The sequence below is a fragment of the Mytilus californianus genome, unplaced genomic scaffold, assembly GCF_021869535.1.
Source record: "Mytilus californianus isolate M0D057914Y unplaced genomic scaffold, xbMytCali1.0.p SCAF_1, whole genome shotgun sequence".
NCBI lineage: Eukaryota > Metazoa > Mollusca > Bivalvia > Mytilida > Mytilidae > Mytilus > Mytilus californianus.
The window spans coordinates 118,988,537-119,004,810 of NW_026262581.1; the positions used below are offsets into that span (position 1 = coordinate 118,988,537).

Below are 16,274 nucleotides of genomic sequence, written 5' to 3' on the forward strand. Positions count from 1 at the left end.
TGTATCAACAGCAAGATAGTATTGACACTTACCAAACTCTACTGATGTATCAACAGCAAGATAGTGTTGACACTTAAAAAACTCTACTGATGTATCAACAGCAAGATAGTATTGACACTTAACAAACTCTACTGATGATTCAACAGCAAGATAGTATTGACACTTACCAAACTCTACTGATGTATCAACAGCAAGATACTACTGACACTTACCAAACACTACTGATGTATCAACAGCAAGATAGTATTGACACTTACCAAACTCTACTGATGTATCAACAGCAAGATAGTATTGACACTTACCAAACTCTACTGATGTATCAACAGCAAGATAGTATTGACACTTACCAAACTCTTCTGATGTATCAACAGCAAGATAGTATTGACACTTACCAAACTCTACTGATGTATCAACAGCAAGATAGTATTGACACTTACCAAACTCTACTGATGTATCAACAGCAAGATAGTATTGACACTTACCAAACTCTACTGATGTATCAACAGCAAGATAGTATTGACACTTACCAAACTCTACTGATGATTCAACAGCAAGATAGTATTGACACTTACCAAACTCTACTGATGATTCAACAGCAAGATAGTATTGACACTTAACAAACTCTACTGGTGTATCAACAGCAAGATAGTATTGACACTTACCAAACTCTACTGATGTATCAACAGCAAGATAGTACTGACACTTACCAAACTCTACTGATGTATCAACAGCAAGATAGTATTGACACTTAACAAACTCTACTGATGTATCAACAGCAAGATAGTATTGACACTTAACAAACTCTACTGATGTATCAACAGCAAGATAGTCTTGACACTTACCAAACTCTACTGATGATTCAACAGCAAGATAGTATTGACACTTACCAAACTCTACTGATGATTCAACAGCAAGATAGTATTGACACTTACCAAACTCTACTGATGATTCAACAGCAAGATAGTATTGACACTTACCAAACTCTACTGATGTATCAACAGCAAGATAGTACTGACACTTACCAAACTCTAATGATGTATCAACAGCAAGATAGTACTGACACTTACCAAACTCTAATGATGATTCAACAGCAAGATAGTATTGACACTTACCAAACTCTAATGATGTATCAACAGCAAGATATTATTGACACTAACAAACTCTACTGATGTATCAACAGCAAGATAATATTGACACTTACCAAACTCTACTGATGTATCAACAGCAAGATAGTATTGACACTTACCAAACTCTACTGATGATTCAACAGCAAGATAGTATTGACACTTACCAAACTCTACTGATGTATCAACAGCAAGATAGTATAACATCTGAAAAATATACAAACATCATTCTTCAAGTTGTAATTCTTTCAAATTCTTCCTTATCTGCTTCAATTTTAACAATCTAAATGCATAACATACCAGTATTTTACAAGTGAAATATATAATTCTGTTTTATGCCACACTTTCCAAATTCAGCTGTTTAAAATAATTCTGCACACTAGCAAAGCTATTACGTATTATATCCCACAGAATGCTTGTTGAAGTTAAATTTGAAATGTAAAATTTTCGGCTTTTTGCAGATGAACTTTTTCCAGGGGTGTTAGTAAAATTTGTTCACAGATCTTATAGGACACATGACTTTCATTTCTACCTTTATTTAAATTAAATGTCATATTTGGCCTCTTACCACATTTTTGACACTAATTTTAAAAAACACTTATTTGAACCCCTGTACTCAGTATTATCTTACATTTTCATATATTTTCATATATCTAATTAAAATTTTAAGTTTCAAACTTTTAAACATTTTCAATAATATATATATTTTCCCAACAAAACAGAACATGCATATCAAAATAATTTGTTTGTTTAAATATGTAATTAAACAAAATAACAGTATTAAATGTCCCTGGCAGTTGCACATATTTTATCTGTCAAAAGTCAATTTACCCTCAAATTTTTTGGGGTTCTTTCAAACTTTTTTTATAAATATTCTACATGTAGACATGATATTGATAACTATGTTATTTTCCATATAATTCCTATATAAACCTTTCATGAATATTTTATCAAAATTTAAGAAGAAAATTGTAGGTGTGAGAGTGCTTACCGTGCAATGTTAAATATAAATTAAATTGCAATGGGACATTACTCCCATAATAATAATTGATCAGCAATGATTTTTCGAACTTGACCCAGACATTACTGATATAAACCTTTGATGGAAATTTCATAACAATCCAGCAAGAAATTTAGGTGTGAGAGTGCTTACAACACAATCTTCCATGTAATTTACAATTCCAAGGGACATAACTCTTGTAAAAATAAATTGATCAGTTTTTCCAACTCTTCCAAAACATTGTTGATATAAAACTTGATATAAATTTCATAACAACCCTACAAGAAATTTAGGCTTGAGAGCACTAACAATGCAAATTTCCATGTGATTTATATTTCCAAGGGGCATAACTCCATTAATTTGGTTGTTTGGAACAGTTTCCTAACTTGTACGAAACATTGCAGATATAAACATACATGATTTTCATCAAACCTGGCAAGAATTGTATTGAAAAAAGGACAGACTGACACATGGTTGGACAAACAGATGAAACGCCTGGAATGTCAATGTCCCTCACACCGCCTTGCTCAGGGGACAATAATAATATGTTGAAAGGGAGATAATCAAATATCAAGAAGATGAAAACTTTCATACACATCTCTGTAAAAAGACCTTTGACTATTTATACATCCATACCTCCTGATTATCCATTTCTACTTGTATTTGAAACTGTTTACTATAGACTGCTAATCTTAATGACTGATAAGCTTGTAGTATGGTCTTTTCTGGTATTCTTGGACCGTTCACTGTTCCTATAAATGACAACTTTACTTACATTTCAGAAGTAAACATTCTATGTCAGTAGTTTCTTGAAAGTGTTAGTACTATTCCTTCTAATTGTAGGTAACTGATTGGGTTGGAGATTAGTATTTAACTTGGCATAAAGAAAAGAAATAAAAAGTAGACATAGCCAACAGATGCTACCAATCAGCACATGAGGTAAAAGCAAGTACTAAAATCTACAATATTGTAACCCAAATAAATTAACTATTTCCTCATCTTAAGGCAATGCATGTGGCAGTACTATGAAAGAGTTAAAGATACACAAGAGTAAATTCCATAGTTGCCAACTGACATGATATTCGCGTGTAATACATGCTTTTTCAACGGTTTACACTAGAGGATTTTGTCACATGGCGTGTACACGCGTTTCGCCACTCTACACGCAATTACACGCTTTTTCGTTGTTTTGATTTTTTGGTCGTTAGTGATATCTTGATTCTGGTTTTTTTTTCATTATTAGACAAAAAAATACCTAAAATTATTGTATCGTCGCCATTGTTTATTTTTCTATATGTCCTATATGGACGAACAGCAAAAGCCCTTAAGGTAAGAAGTTTGTGATTAGTTTTTACGATTTTGTGACTTTCTTTCTTTCAAATTCACTTAGGGGAAATAGTTCGCTTTCAGGACCTGTACCGTCGTCTAAAGAGCAGATTGCTAAGCGAAAATGATTTGTACGTACCAAGATAAATTTCAAGATTTACAAATTATATTTGGGAGTTCCAAGTTTAAATTATCAAGAGACGAGTAACGCATTGTGCACCCTATGTTGCAATCATGACAATACATGTGAGAGGAGAACTACAATGTAGCGATTTGATTAAGCATTTAAGGTGTTAAATGGTAATCAAATAATAATTTAAGTGAATACTTTTCTTTTTCAGTTTCAAATCTAGCCAACAGATTCCCACAGGCCAAAGGGGATGAAAATATCACGGAACTGTTGGATCAGTTCTCATCTGTCTTCTGATGAAATACGGCAAAGATAATAGATGACATTTTAGATAGCAAAAAAACGTTATGACACTCTTTCAAAGCTTGATCAAGCTATTTGAGTTCAGCCAAATATCAATTCTGACTGTGAGAGAACATTTTCAATTACAAGAAATGAATGTAACAGGATGCTGTTACGAAGTCTCCCAAACGAAGCTCCCATAATTCGTAATTCCCAGGGTCGCCTGACATTGGGCAACATCCATTGAAAATTGGTTTGGTCCAGTAAAGTTATATGCATTAGTGATGCCTGGGGACTAACCTTGTATATCATTCAAATCATCTTGGCATGACAAACAAGAATATATATGGTTTAGGGGTGGGGATCTCAACCATTTACAAGATACTAGAATATTGGGGGTGGGGAGGAACCCCTGGGGACTGGCCCTATACGTCATTCAAATGTTCATTACATGACGAACAGGAATATATATGGTTTAGGGGTGGCGATCTCAACCATTTACAAGATATTAGAACATTGGGGGTGGGGGGAACCCCTGGGGACTGACCGTATACGTCATTCAAATGTTCGAGACATGACAAATAAGAATATATATGGTTTAGGGGTGGGGATCTCGACCATTTACAAGATATTAGAACTTTCTCAAATGACAGGGGGTCGGGATGACCCCTGGGGACTAACCCTGTCTATCATTCAAACCATCTTCGCATGACAAACCAGAATATATATGGTTTAGGGGTGGGGATCTTGACCACTTAGAAGATATTAGAACTTTCTTAAATGGCAGGGGGTGGGGGTGACCCCTGGAGACTAACCCTGTATTTCATTTGATGTGCTTTATCATGACAAACCAGAATATATATGGTTTAGGGGTGGGGATCTTGACAACTTAGAAGATATTAGAACTTTCTTAAATGGCAAGGGGTGGGGGTGACCGCTGGGGACTAACCCTGTATAACATTTGATGTGCTTTATCATGACAAACCAGAATATATATGGTTTAGGGGTGGGGATCTCGACCATTTACAAGATATTAGAACTTTCTCAAATGGCAGGGGGTCGGGATGACCCCTGGGGACTTACCCTGTATATCATTCAAACCATCTCAGCATGACAAACCAGAATATATATGGTTTAGGGGTGGGGATCTTGACCACTTAGAAGATATTAGAACTTTCTTAAATGGCAGGGGGTGGGGGTGACCCCTGGGGACTTACCCTGTATAACATTTGATGTGCTTTATCATGACAAACCAGAATATATATGGTTTAGGGGTGGGGATCTCGACCATTTACAAGATATTAGAACTTTCTTAAATGGCAAGGGGTGGGGGTGACCCCTGGAGACTACCCCTGTATTTCATTTGATGTGCTTTATCATGACAAACCAGAATATATATGGTTTAGGGGTGGGGATCTCGACCATTTACAAGATATTAGAACTTTCTCAAATGGCAAGGGGTGGGGGTGACCGCTGGGGACTAACCCTGTATAACATTTGATGTGCTTTATCATGACAAACCAGAATATATATGGTTTAGGGGTGGGGATCTCGACCATTTACAAGATATTAGAACTTTCTCAAATGGCAGGGGGTCGGGATGACCCCTGGGGACTTACCCTGTATATCATTCAAACCATCTCAGCATGACAAACCAGAATATATATGGTTTAGGGGTGGGGATCTTGACCACTTAGAAGATATTAGAACTTCTTAAATGGCAGGGGGTGGGGGTGACCCCTGGGGACTTACCCTATATAACATTTGATGTGCTTTATCATGACAAACCAGAATATATATGGTTTAGGGGTGGGGATCTCGACCATTTACAAGATATTAGAACTTTCTAAAATGGCAGGGGGTCGGAATGACCCCTGGGGACTAACCCTGTATATCATTCAAACCATCTTAGCATGACAAACTAGAATATATATGGTTTAGGGGTGGGGATCTTGACAACTTAGAAGTTATTAGAACTTTCTTAAATGGCAGGGGGTGGGGGTGACCCCTGGGACTAACCCTGTATTACATTTGATGTGCTTTATCATGACAAACCAGAATATATATGGTTTAGGGGTGGGGATCTCGACCATTTACAAGATATTAGAACTTTCTCAAATGACAGGGGGTGGGGATGACCCCTGGGGACTAACCCTGTATATCATTCAAACCATCTTAGCATGACAAACCAGAATATATATGGTTTAGGGGTGGGGATCTTGACCACTTACAAGGTATTAGAACTTTCTCAAATGGCAGGGGGTGGGGGTGACCCCTGGGGACTAACCCTGTATTTCATTTAATGGGCTTTATCATTTAGAACATTTTCAATTAAAAAGTTTGTGTCTATCACGAACGGTTTTCAATTTATAATCATTTGAAAATTTTAATCAAAGAGCTGAAAGCTCTGAGGAAAAATAACGCCACTGTCTCTAATATTGTGATATTTTTTATGCAAGTCTTGATTTTCACATACCGTAATTAGTTTAACATTCCAACATGTCTCATAAGCATATAGTTGATATTCGTATATGTGTGTGTGTTATGTGAAGATGACAACTGGCTGATTTTTTAGTACAAATGTATAGGTCAAGACTACCTGAATGATCTACAGTATCCAATGACTACTGGCTGTTTTTTTCTATAAATAAATAGGTCAAGACTACCACAATGATCTACAATATCCAATGACTACTGGCTGTTCTTTTGTACTAATAAATAGGTCAAGACTATTTGAATGATCTACAATATCCAATGACTACTGGCTGTTCTTTTGTACATATAAATAAAGACTACCTGAATGATCTAAAGTATTCTAAGTAATGTGATTTTTGTCTTGCAATTACATTTTTCTAAATCAAGAATATAGACTACTAGTATCCTTTTCAAACCAAATGATTATGAAGAGCCTGTTGTTATCAAGCTCCTATACCCCACATACTCATTAAATAAGTTACTAGTGACCTAGTTATTTCTGTTACTTGAAGCAAATTATATTTCTGTAGATTTAGACAATAGTATAATATTGTTTTACTAGTTTTATTTCACCTTGAAGATTAGACAAATAGGGATACTCCTTTGATTTTTTATTTCATGTCAGTCAGGTCGCTTTATATGAAACTTGAAAACCACTTCTCTGCCATATTGTTATTTCATAACAACTCTGCCCTTGACCATGTTGACCCATGTAATTGATATTCATTCTTTAACCATATATCATAGTCAGTTAGTTTTTGATTTTGCACTCCCACACCACCTTTCAGGTCAAATGTCTGTCTCCATTTAAGTTAATGACATTGAACAATCATGGTATTAAACACAATTCCAATAGTGATAATGCTGTTCTAGTAGGTCACCATATATTCAACTCGGGTAGCATTCCAGTTATTGAAATTTGTGTCAGATTAGAATAATGATCTAGACCTTTAGGAATGGATCTTACAATTTAATATGGAGCCATAGTATGGGACCCCTACACGGTAACAAAAAAAAAAAAAAGCTTGAAAAGATACAAAGTCAAGCGGCAAAATCTATCACCAGAAATTACAAGTCAAGAGAGGATGGACGGGATACGTCTCTAAAATACTTGCCTAACTGGAACTACAACAAGATCTCCAGACAAGACGAACAAGGAGTTGAAGCCAGAAGTTAATATTTATGTAAAAAGTAGTTGAGGGGCTGGTTCCCGCTATTGAACCATACTGTCATTCTATAATATTATTGCGTAAGTATTTCTGTATTGTCCTTGTTATTGGTCCATGTCTTGGTGTATTGGTCTGAGGCGAAGCCGAAGGCCAATACTGCTGGCCGAGGACCAACAATAAGGCCAATACAGAAATACATGTAATAGTATCTTTATTTATTAACTACAGTGTTACAATATTTTTTTATTTCATTTCACAAGAGATAAACATTTTTACCTTGAAGTGGAACTATCCAAATCTCAGTTTCTTTTTATAAGATGCAATATCTAATGATTTGGTGCCGTTTCCATGCATCTTCAGCCTTTTCTCATCTGATGAATTTTTCTACCCTTTCCAGTCACTATAAAGTGTTACAACTTTAATTTAGACACAACACATAAATAGTAATTGGAAAGGTACTGCCATTGCATGTGTAATGTAAATATATTTAAAAAAAAAATAATGTAAGAGTTGAAATTGATACAACTATCCATAAGCCAATTGACCAAAGAACGAAGATTTGCGCAATTACAGAATGCATATGCCTGGTTCGGGTTTAAAAATAAAAGACCGTTTACAAAACATGAGAAGCGAAAGTGAACAGTAAAAATCGACATGATGAAATTATGAGGTCGTCAAGAAATGAACTTTGTGATAATTTACTCGTTCCCTAAACCTGAAATAATTCCATCGTCTACTTTCAAAATGCTTTTCAAATGAATGGGACCGTCTTTAACCTAAAATATATGCCATACTGAACGGAGTAAATAAAAACTGCGTCGTACAAACAACTGTTTACTTTCAGTTTGAGTTTATCGTGACTTACGATCTAAAAACTAGAGACGTTCCGAAATCCTGTTTTGGCCGGATCAGAACTCGGCCAATACGGAAAAAAAATCTGTATTGGCCGAGTTGACATCTTATATTGCATATGCAGTTTTCATCATTTTAAGTACAATAACAGTGTAGTTAATTAATAATGATACAGTTACAGACTCTGCTGCTATAACTTTGTGAACAAAGATTCATACGCACCGCGTGGGTATAACCGTATTACTAATTTCCGATTATTAAAATCTTCGTAAATCTTGATAAAGACCAGTTTCTATCCAATGGATATCAAAATGATTCTGATTATTACTTTTTTAATGATTGTAAAGTTGAAATGGCATGAAAGGCTGACATTATTTAGGAGAACTATTTTGTCTAGCGATTGCTGATCATTGAAGGGTAAAAAGTCCAACACCATAACAAAACGGATCTATTTATCATGTATACATACCGATTGTTTACGATTGTAAGACATGTGCATAAAAGTGAAAGCTCGAATAAATATGAAAAATATAACAAAGGGATAGCTCCAAATACCATTTAATAACAAAAAACATATGGACAGGTCAAGATATCTTTTTGGTAAATAAAATAACGTATGTAAACTGGTTCCCGTCCGACTACAACACTTTAACAAAGACTTTGTTCGAGTGTAGCGTAATACAAGCAGATTCCAGTTAGTATGTAAAATAGTAAATATGAAACCGAGTGCGGTAGGCGGAGGCATAATCAACTTCCGTTAGTTCTGGTCAATGGTATCGGAAACATGCCGCTGATAGCGTCATTTTCCAAAAAATAAAATCCCATAGGGTTCTATAGTAAAACCCTCTTTTCTTTTTGCCCCTCAAAGTACCCCTTTATAAACCCCATTGCAAAAACAAAACCCTGATTGCACCACTAGACATGTTAGTCTAACATATTGTGAAACCCTAAGTTAATCCGACAAGCGGTTTTGGAAAACGGGTGCGGACAAGTTCAAATTTAAAAGCGGCGGAAGAAGAAGAAGAAGAAGAAGAAGAAGAAGAAGAAGAATAATAATAATAATAAGAACTGAGCAAAAACAATAAGTCTTCCCAAACTTCGTTTGGGAGACTTAATAAAGAAATCTACACTGAATTCTGATCAGAACTCGACAATGATTCATTGTGTGCCTTGTTATCAAGTAAATGTAATCAAACTGGTAGTTGTTTTGAATATGTGCCTAAGCCTAGGGTGTTGCTTTAAAAGCAGCAAAACAGACCACTGTTGAATACAATAAAAGTTTACTCTAGAATATTGTTTTTATTATGTATTAACAAATTTGTATAATCATGATAATATGAAATTATGAACATTGTTCATATAAAAAAGTCCGTATCTTCGTCACGCGTTTTCACACGCTTTTTGACATGTCATGTCATGTCATGACATGATTTCTCATTGTCAGAGGTTGGCAAGTATGGTAAATTCATCTGGATCGGCATTGTGTAACAGTATTGTAAATATATCAATTTTTGTTGGTGTAGCAACTCAGTTCAGTGAATATTTTTTCTTTTCCTTTTTATGAAAGCATTCAACAAGATATATCTTCTCACATTTTATTTCAAAATTCTATGATTTCATTTTCTTTCTAGTCACACAATAATTAATTTTTTTTTATATGAGACTTTGTATAACATATTTGAATTGAGATTATTTACATGATATGGACTAACATTACTTATTTTTGGGTTAGCGTTGGAGTATAGATAAGAAATGTTAATATTGTGTATGCTAAATTGCCAAAATTAAAAAATAATTCTTTCATGCCATGCTCTATGCTCATTTTAACATGGGTAGGCATTATATTTGTCAATATCTTTTTACCGAGTGTAAGCGAGGTGCAAAATGTTGACAAATATAATGCCTACCCATGTTAAAATGAACATAGAGCATGGCATGATAGAATTATTTCGATTCTAATAGTAAAATTTAGAACTTTTGAACTTTGAAGCGGACCTATAATACATGTTCGAAAGGCAGCCATTTTGATTTCATGAAGCCAAAATGATAGAGAAAATCAACCGTTTCACAATAAAAAAAAGAACAGATTCATGTACACTTTCTTTTAGAATGATTTTATTTAATTTCCTTGCAAGCAACACCTACACAAATGTCCATTTTGATCTTAGGCGTTGTTCAAAATACAACTGACGTTGCAATTTTAATTGTGACGTCAATCACATGCAGCCCATGTTCTATTGCAATTAGAACATGGCTTTGTTTCCAAAGCGAAAGAAGAGCGTCATATTAGAATGTAGTGTATGTCTTGCTCTTCAATGAGAAAATAATAATCAAAACTATCGATCATTTGGTAAAAAAATATAAAATACAAACAATAAATAAAATCTAAGTTGTGAACTCACTTGAAAAGTGACCACAGACATTGCTTGTTTGTGTCTTTAATCCATCAGAGACATGTTTTTGATTGAGTCTACAAGTTTTCTGTGGGTCTTGTTGACAGAAGTCAAAGCTGTTACATGTAAAATTTACATTTATACACAGATCAGCACACTGCATTGGAGTGAGGACATTTCCAATATACATATCTCCTTGATCTATTACTTCTATATTCCCAACATAATTAAATTGAGCTGAAAATAAAATAATGAAATGTCTTAAAATGTGTAAAAATAGGATATTGCAATAGATTATTTGCTCTTATTTTATACATTCAGAAAGCAGTAAGCGTTTTGAATAAATTTGAAGTGACCTTAATATTGTTGATAAACAGTTAGCTTTGCTATTTGTACCTGCAGAGGACATAGCACCAAATAGGATTCAAATTTACAAAAAATGGCATACAAGTGATATTATCATCATATGGCATTATTTCTTTTATACAGTCTAAATAAGACTGACAATAAATTAAACAATCTTATTTTAAAATGACCTATACTATATAACAAACCTTACATGTGGCAGGAGTACGGTCAAGTAAGGAAGCATGTATATACACATCAGCATAATCTATATCGATCCTTAAATTTTGCAATCTGGTTATTTCAATTCCCATTGTTTCTGCCAATTTTAGTTGGGTCAACTGTAATGTTGCTTTATGTCTGTCTATAGCCATTCTACCTAAAGTTTGTATAAAAATCCTATCATAAACTTCAAATCTTAAATTGTTCCTATTTTGTATCTTGAATTATATTGAAAAAAAAAAAGAATAAGAGTTTGATGTTAAAACTGAACATTGACATCTGAAATTTGAAAGTTTATTCAAATTGACCTCATAATGACTATCAGCCAACCTTAAATCAAGTTTTGATCTTCATTAAAAGGATAAAAAATTACTTGAAAATCAAATATAAAAATACATCAGTAATCCTCTATTCATCAACCTCAATACAGATTTACTACCATAGTAAATATTTACCTGGGAATCTGAGATTAAAATTCAACTTTGACATATCATTGTAACATGAAGATACATCAAATACAGAGATATCAGGATCACTATCATCAAAATCATAAAACTGTATTGTTTCTGAATAACCAACCTGAAAAATTACAAAGGTTAACACTGAGTCTACTTCATTTTTTGTTGTTGTCTTTATCTACTGTGTTGATTTTATTCAATAAAAAAATGTCAAATTTTTTAACCTAGAGTTGTCTTTCTTTTTGTTCTATTAAAAGTTTCAGGAGCGACAGAAAAGAAATGTGAGTATTAAAATAGGAAATGGTTCACGTTTCAGCCTGTTCATGCCTTTAACATGTCTCAAGAAAGCATTTTTTTCAAATGCAAAAAATCAAACTTTTTCCAATAGAAACAAGTTAGGGAATTGTTTATTTGAGGGGTATCATTATACAACCATTTACATGTCAATTTCATATCATATTCATCATAGCTTACTGAATCAGCATTTAATGTCATCATAACTGGTACAACTGTTGGAAGGTGTAGACCATTCTCTGGATAAATAGTTAAACCACTATCAGTCTACAAAACATGGCAGAAAACCTGAAAATTTGATAATCTATACACAAGTCTGAAATAATGTTAAGGAAATATTCAATTAATATAAATCATATAATACTGATTAGGATACATATAACAAACAACTCATTTCTTACATACATTATTCAATTTTGCAGTGAAATCACAAAATTTATATGTTAGACATACATTCTACTCTCAGAAATAAAGACACAACATTTTGCATAATTTACCAAACACATTTCTATTTAAATGAATTTTCGTTTCAAGCTGTTTGGTTGTACACAAATGTCATATGTTTACAATAACTGCAAAGTATTTAACACACATCATAACTGATGGTTTTTGAAGTTTATCTAACTTTTCCAGTTATACATTTAAAAATTCTAGAATCTCCATTGATTCTATTTAATATGTAATTTAACTTACAGATAATAAAAAAACTTCAATGGTAGTATTTGCAGTATCCAACTGTCCATTTATTACAAAATTGTTTTTAATAGCAGAAAATACATCACAAGTTAGTTCTCTACAGGGTCTCTACAAAAACAAAATATAAGCTGTGATAATTAGTTATCTAAGGGTTCCTTTATAGAGGAATTTGAAGTACCCTGTGTAAATATCAGATATTTATATTCTATCTAATCCCTGTAAATCTAATGAACATTTGTCCTCATCATATATGTGTAACCAGAGTCATATCCCATATTGTAGTTGTGATAGACTAATGTCATCACTATTATTGATACTAACCAACTACCTGGTGAGTGGTCAATGGACCGATCAGCCACTAAGGCCTTCTTTAAAAACAGAAAAATTTCTAAATCATAAGCTCTTAAGCTACTTTGACAATGCAATATATCTTTTAATATCTAAAATTATGAAATATTTCTTAAAAATGATTGTCTATATTAAAGGAAACAGATATCTACAGAAGACAATGAAATTCAGGGATTTATCCTAAGAATTGATTGTCAAACGACCAATAAAATCATCTGCTATGGTTTACTGTATTTTCACATATATTTTTTTGGAAATACATCATGATTTAATAAAAGTGAACAACTTATTATTACCGTTCCCACAAAAGTAAAGCCTTTATCCAGATAGAACAATTCCAGTGGGTTCTGCATTCCCAACATAAAATCACCTGTTTGATTTGTCAATTTACGGTTAAATTTGGCACCAAATGATGATTTCTTCAGAGGTAATATCGTACAATTACCCAAAATATTATCTTTATAGAAATAAACACCTGAAAGAAAAAAAATAATTGAAGACCAAAAGTTTATTTGTTGCCTTTCTGGTGAAATTACTAATTAATAACCAAATGGTATATAAGAAGAAAACAGACATTTTAGTCAAACAAAAGTAAAAGCTAGGCATTAATGACAACCTTTTGTAGTAGGAAAAACATGAAAATTGTACTGAATTAGAAAGAAAAGACAGTACAAATATAAGGTAAATTTTATATTCAAAGATTTTGAACTTATCTTCAAATAGATCAAATGATAATTTAAAATTTTTTTAAATCAAATTAAACTGTCTTAAGAAGACAAAACTGTAATAGAACGGCTACATCATGACATAGAAAGTAATCAATTCAGTTTTCAAAATTGTTAGCCAAACTATGGATACGTCAGTATTTTGTGTTGGTAAAAATATTTCTCCCTTTATGTAGAGGTTTTTAGACAATATTTTGAAACTAAATATTTATTCAATCCCGTCAACTCAACACATTGATAAGGGCAATATCAGAAGGATGTCCAAAACATAATGACAGTTGTTGCATTCTTTACCTTTACTTTACCTGTAACTAGCTTATATCTGATCAACTATCTAATGGTCAACTACCTGTATTATAGTCCAATACTTCTGTCACTGGGTTAGTTGTATAGAAAGCATTGGTAGGCCTTAGTGGACGGGAATCGTATCTTAAATATTTATACTTTTCTATATACCACACCTGAAATATGTAAAGTAAAGTTAGTAGGATAAACAAACGGCCACATTTCATAGCAACTTCTTATTACTGACAGAAATAATACAGAGGTGCACTCTGGCTGGATGTATGGAAGGCATGCCATGACCAACATATAACTGGCAAATTCAGGAAAAATAGATATCATGGCATTTAAAAAATTAATTAAGAATTAAATGCAGGATTTAACAATCATCTTAATGAATATGAGACAAAATTTCATCTGATTAATTGTTCAACAAGAGGCTGTCAGAGCGACAGCAAACTGGATTTTTTAACATTTATTTTGTGTCCTGGCATTTTTCAATATCACAAGGACCATAACTCCCGAACGGTAAAAGTGAAAATCTTCAATATTGATCTTGACCTCCATTTTGTCATCAGTAACAACATATTGAAATTTGAAAAGCTTTGGTTGAACGGTTCATGAGTTAAAGCACGGACACGACTGGAAAGACCATTTTTCAATCTTTCAAGAACCATAACTCCTGAACAGTGAAAGTGAAAATTGTCAATATTGAACTTGACCTCCATTTTGTCATCAGTAACAACATATTAAAATTTGAAAAGCTTTGGTTGAACGGTTCATGAGTTAAAGCACAGACACGACTGGAAAGACCATTTTCAATCTTTCAAGAACCATAACTCCTGAACAGTGAAAGTGAAAATCGTCAATATTGAACTTGACCTCCATTTTGTCATCAGTAACAACATATTAAAATTTGAAAAGCTTTGGTTGAACGGTTCATGAGTAAATGCACGGACACTGTTTGGCAGCCGCCCCCCTCCCGGATGCCCGCCCTCCCACTGTACATCCCCAAATCAATAACCGATTTTTCCTTCGGAAAACCGGTTAAAATTTAATATTTCCATTTTCCATGAACACAAGTGTCATCAAATAGAAAAAAAGTCCTTTTTTCAATTAATTATTGCACCAATAAATATGTAACTAGATTATGGATCATTGGAGCTATAAGAAGAAAACACTGACAACACATCCTTTGGAGTGTTAAACATCAATGAGCTTCAGAAAGTGATACATCTTTTATTATTGCGACATAACAAGGGTCCATAAAAAAAATTCTATCACTAGCATAAATACATTAATGTACTTACATCTATATATGTAACAATTCCTGACACAACAAGTTCTTGTCTATAGTAAAACTGTTTAGGGAAATCTGGTACTGGCTTAGTTTTTTTTCTTCCCTGACATATTACACCTGGAGGTGTCTATAAAAACATGAGATTCTGTTAATAAGCTTTTGATTATTTTTTTATAACCACATATAAAACTTTATTTCATTATTATTCAGAAAAAAATATGCATCATTTACAAGGGTTGGCTAACCCAAATCAGATTTCAACAACTCTTTTATACACACAATTGTTTGTGTGAAAACATTTAAATTGAATAATCAGTAAATACATAATAGAAATGAACCAATAGAAGCTACAATCTGTCTGGCCTTGCAATTCACTTCTACAAAACTTGAAATACAGATTGTCTTTTGTATCTCTAAATTGTTGTACAGATGTGGATATAATAAAAACAAAAGTGCACACGCTGAAATGTCTCGCCTACTATACTGACCATTGATTTTATGTTGATAGTCCTACATATAAAGTTTAACTTCAAGTATCACATTAACATTTATGATCCAAGAAAATGAGGTCAAGGTCAGATAAACCAAGCTGGAAATACATTAAACCTTTAATACAATCATTCCATACACAGAATACAGATGACCTATTGCTTATAGTATAAAAGAAACAGACCAAACCAAGGAAATTCTATATTGACCAATGAACCATGAAAATGAAGTCAAGGTCAGATGAACCCCGCCAGACAGACATGTACACCTTACAATCATTCCATGCATCAAATATAGTTGACCTATTGCTTAAAGTTTAAGAAAAACAGACCAAAACACAAACACTTAACATAAGTAATGAACC

General features: G+C 33.3%; 1 protein-coding gene across 1 annotated transcript in view; it reads right to left on the reverse strand.

The window, feature by feature from the left end:
• LOC127732286 (uncharacterized) overlaps positions 1–16,274 on the reverse strand; it is a 40,772-nt gene that overhangs the window by 20,046 nt on the left and 4,452 nt on the right. The window contains exons 4-13 of the mRNA XM_052241362.1: positions 15,432–15,548; positions 14,189–14,300; positions 13,411–13,589; positions 12,764–12,874; positions 12,251–12,337; positions 11,774–11,897; positions 11,311–11,475; positions 10,761–10,988; positions 2,761–2,876; positions 1,292–1,331 (exon numbers count right to left, since the gene is read on the reverse strand). Coding sequence (XP_052097322.1) covers positions 1,292–1,331; positions 2,761–2,876; positions 10,761–10,988; positions 11,311–11,475; positions 11,774–11,897; positions 12,251–12,337; positions 12,764–12,874; positions 13,411–13,589; positions 14,189–14,300; positions 15,432–15,548 — 1,279 coding nt within the window. The remainder of the gene's footprint in view (positions 1–1,291; positions 1,332–2,760; positions 2,877–10,760; positions 10,989–11,310; positions 11,476–11,773; positions 11,898–12,250; positions 12,338–12,763; positions 12,875–13,410; positions 13,590–14,188; positions 14,301–15,431; positions 15,549–16,274) is intronic.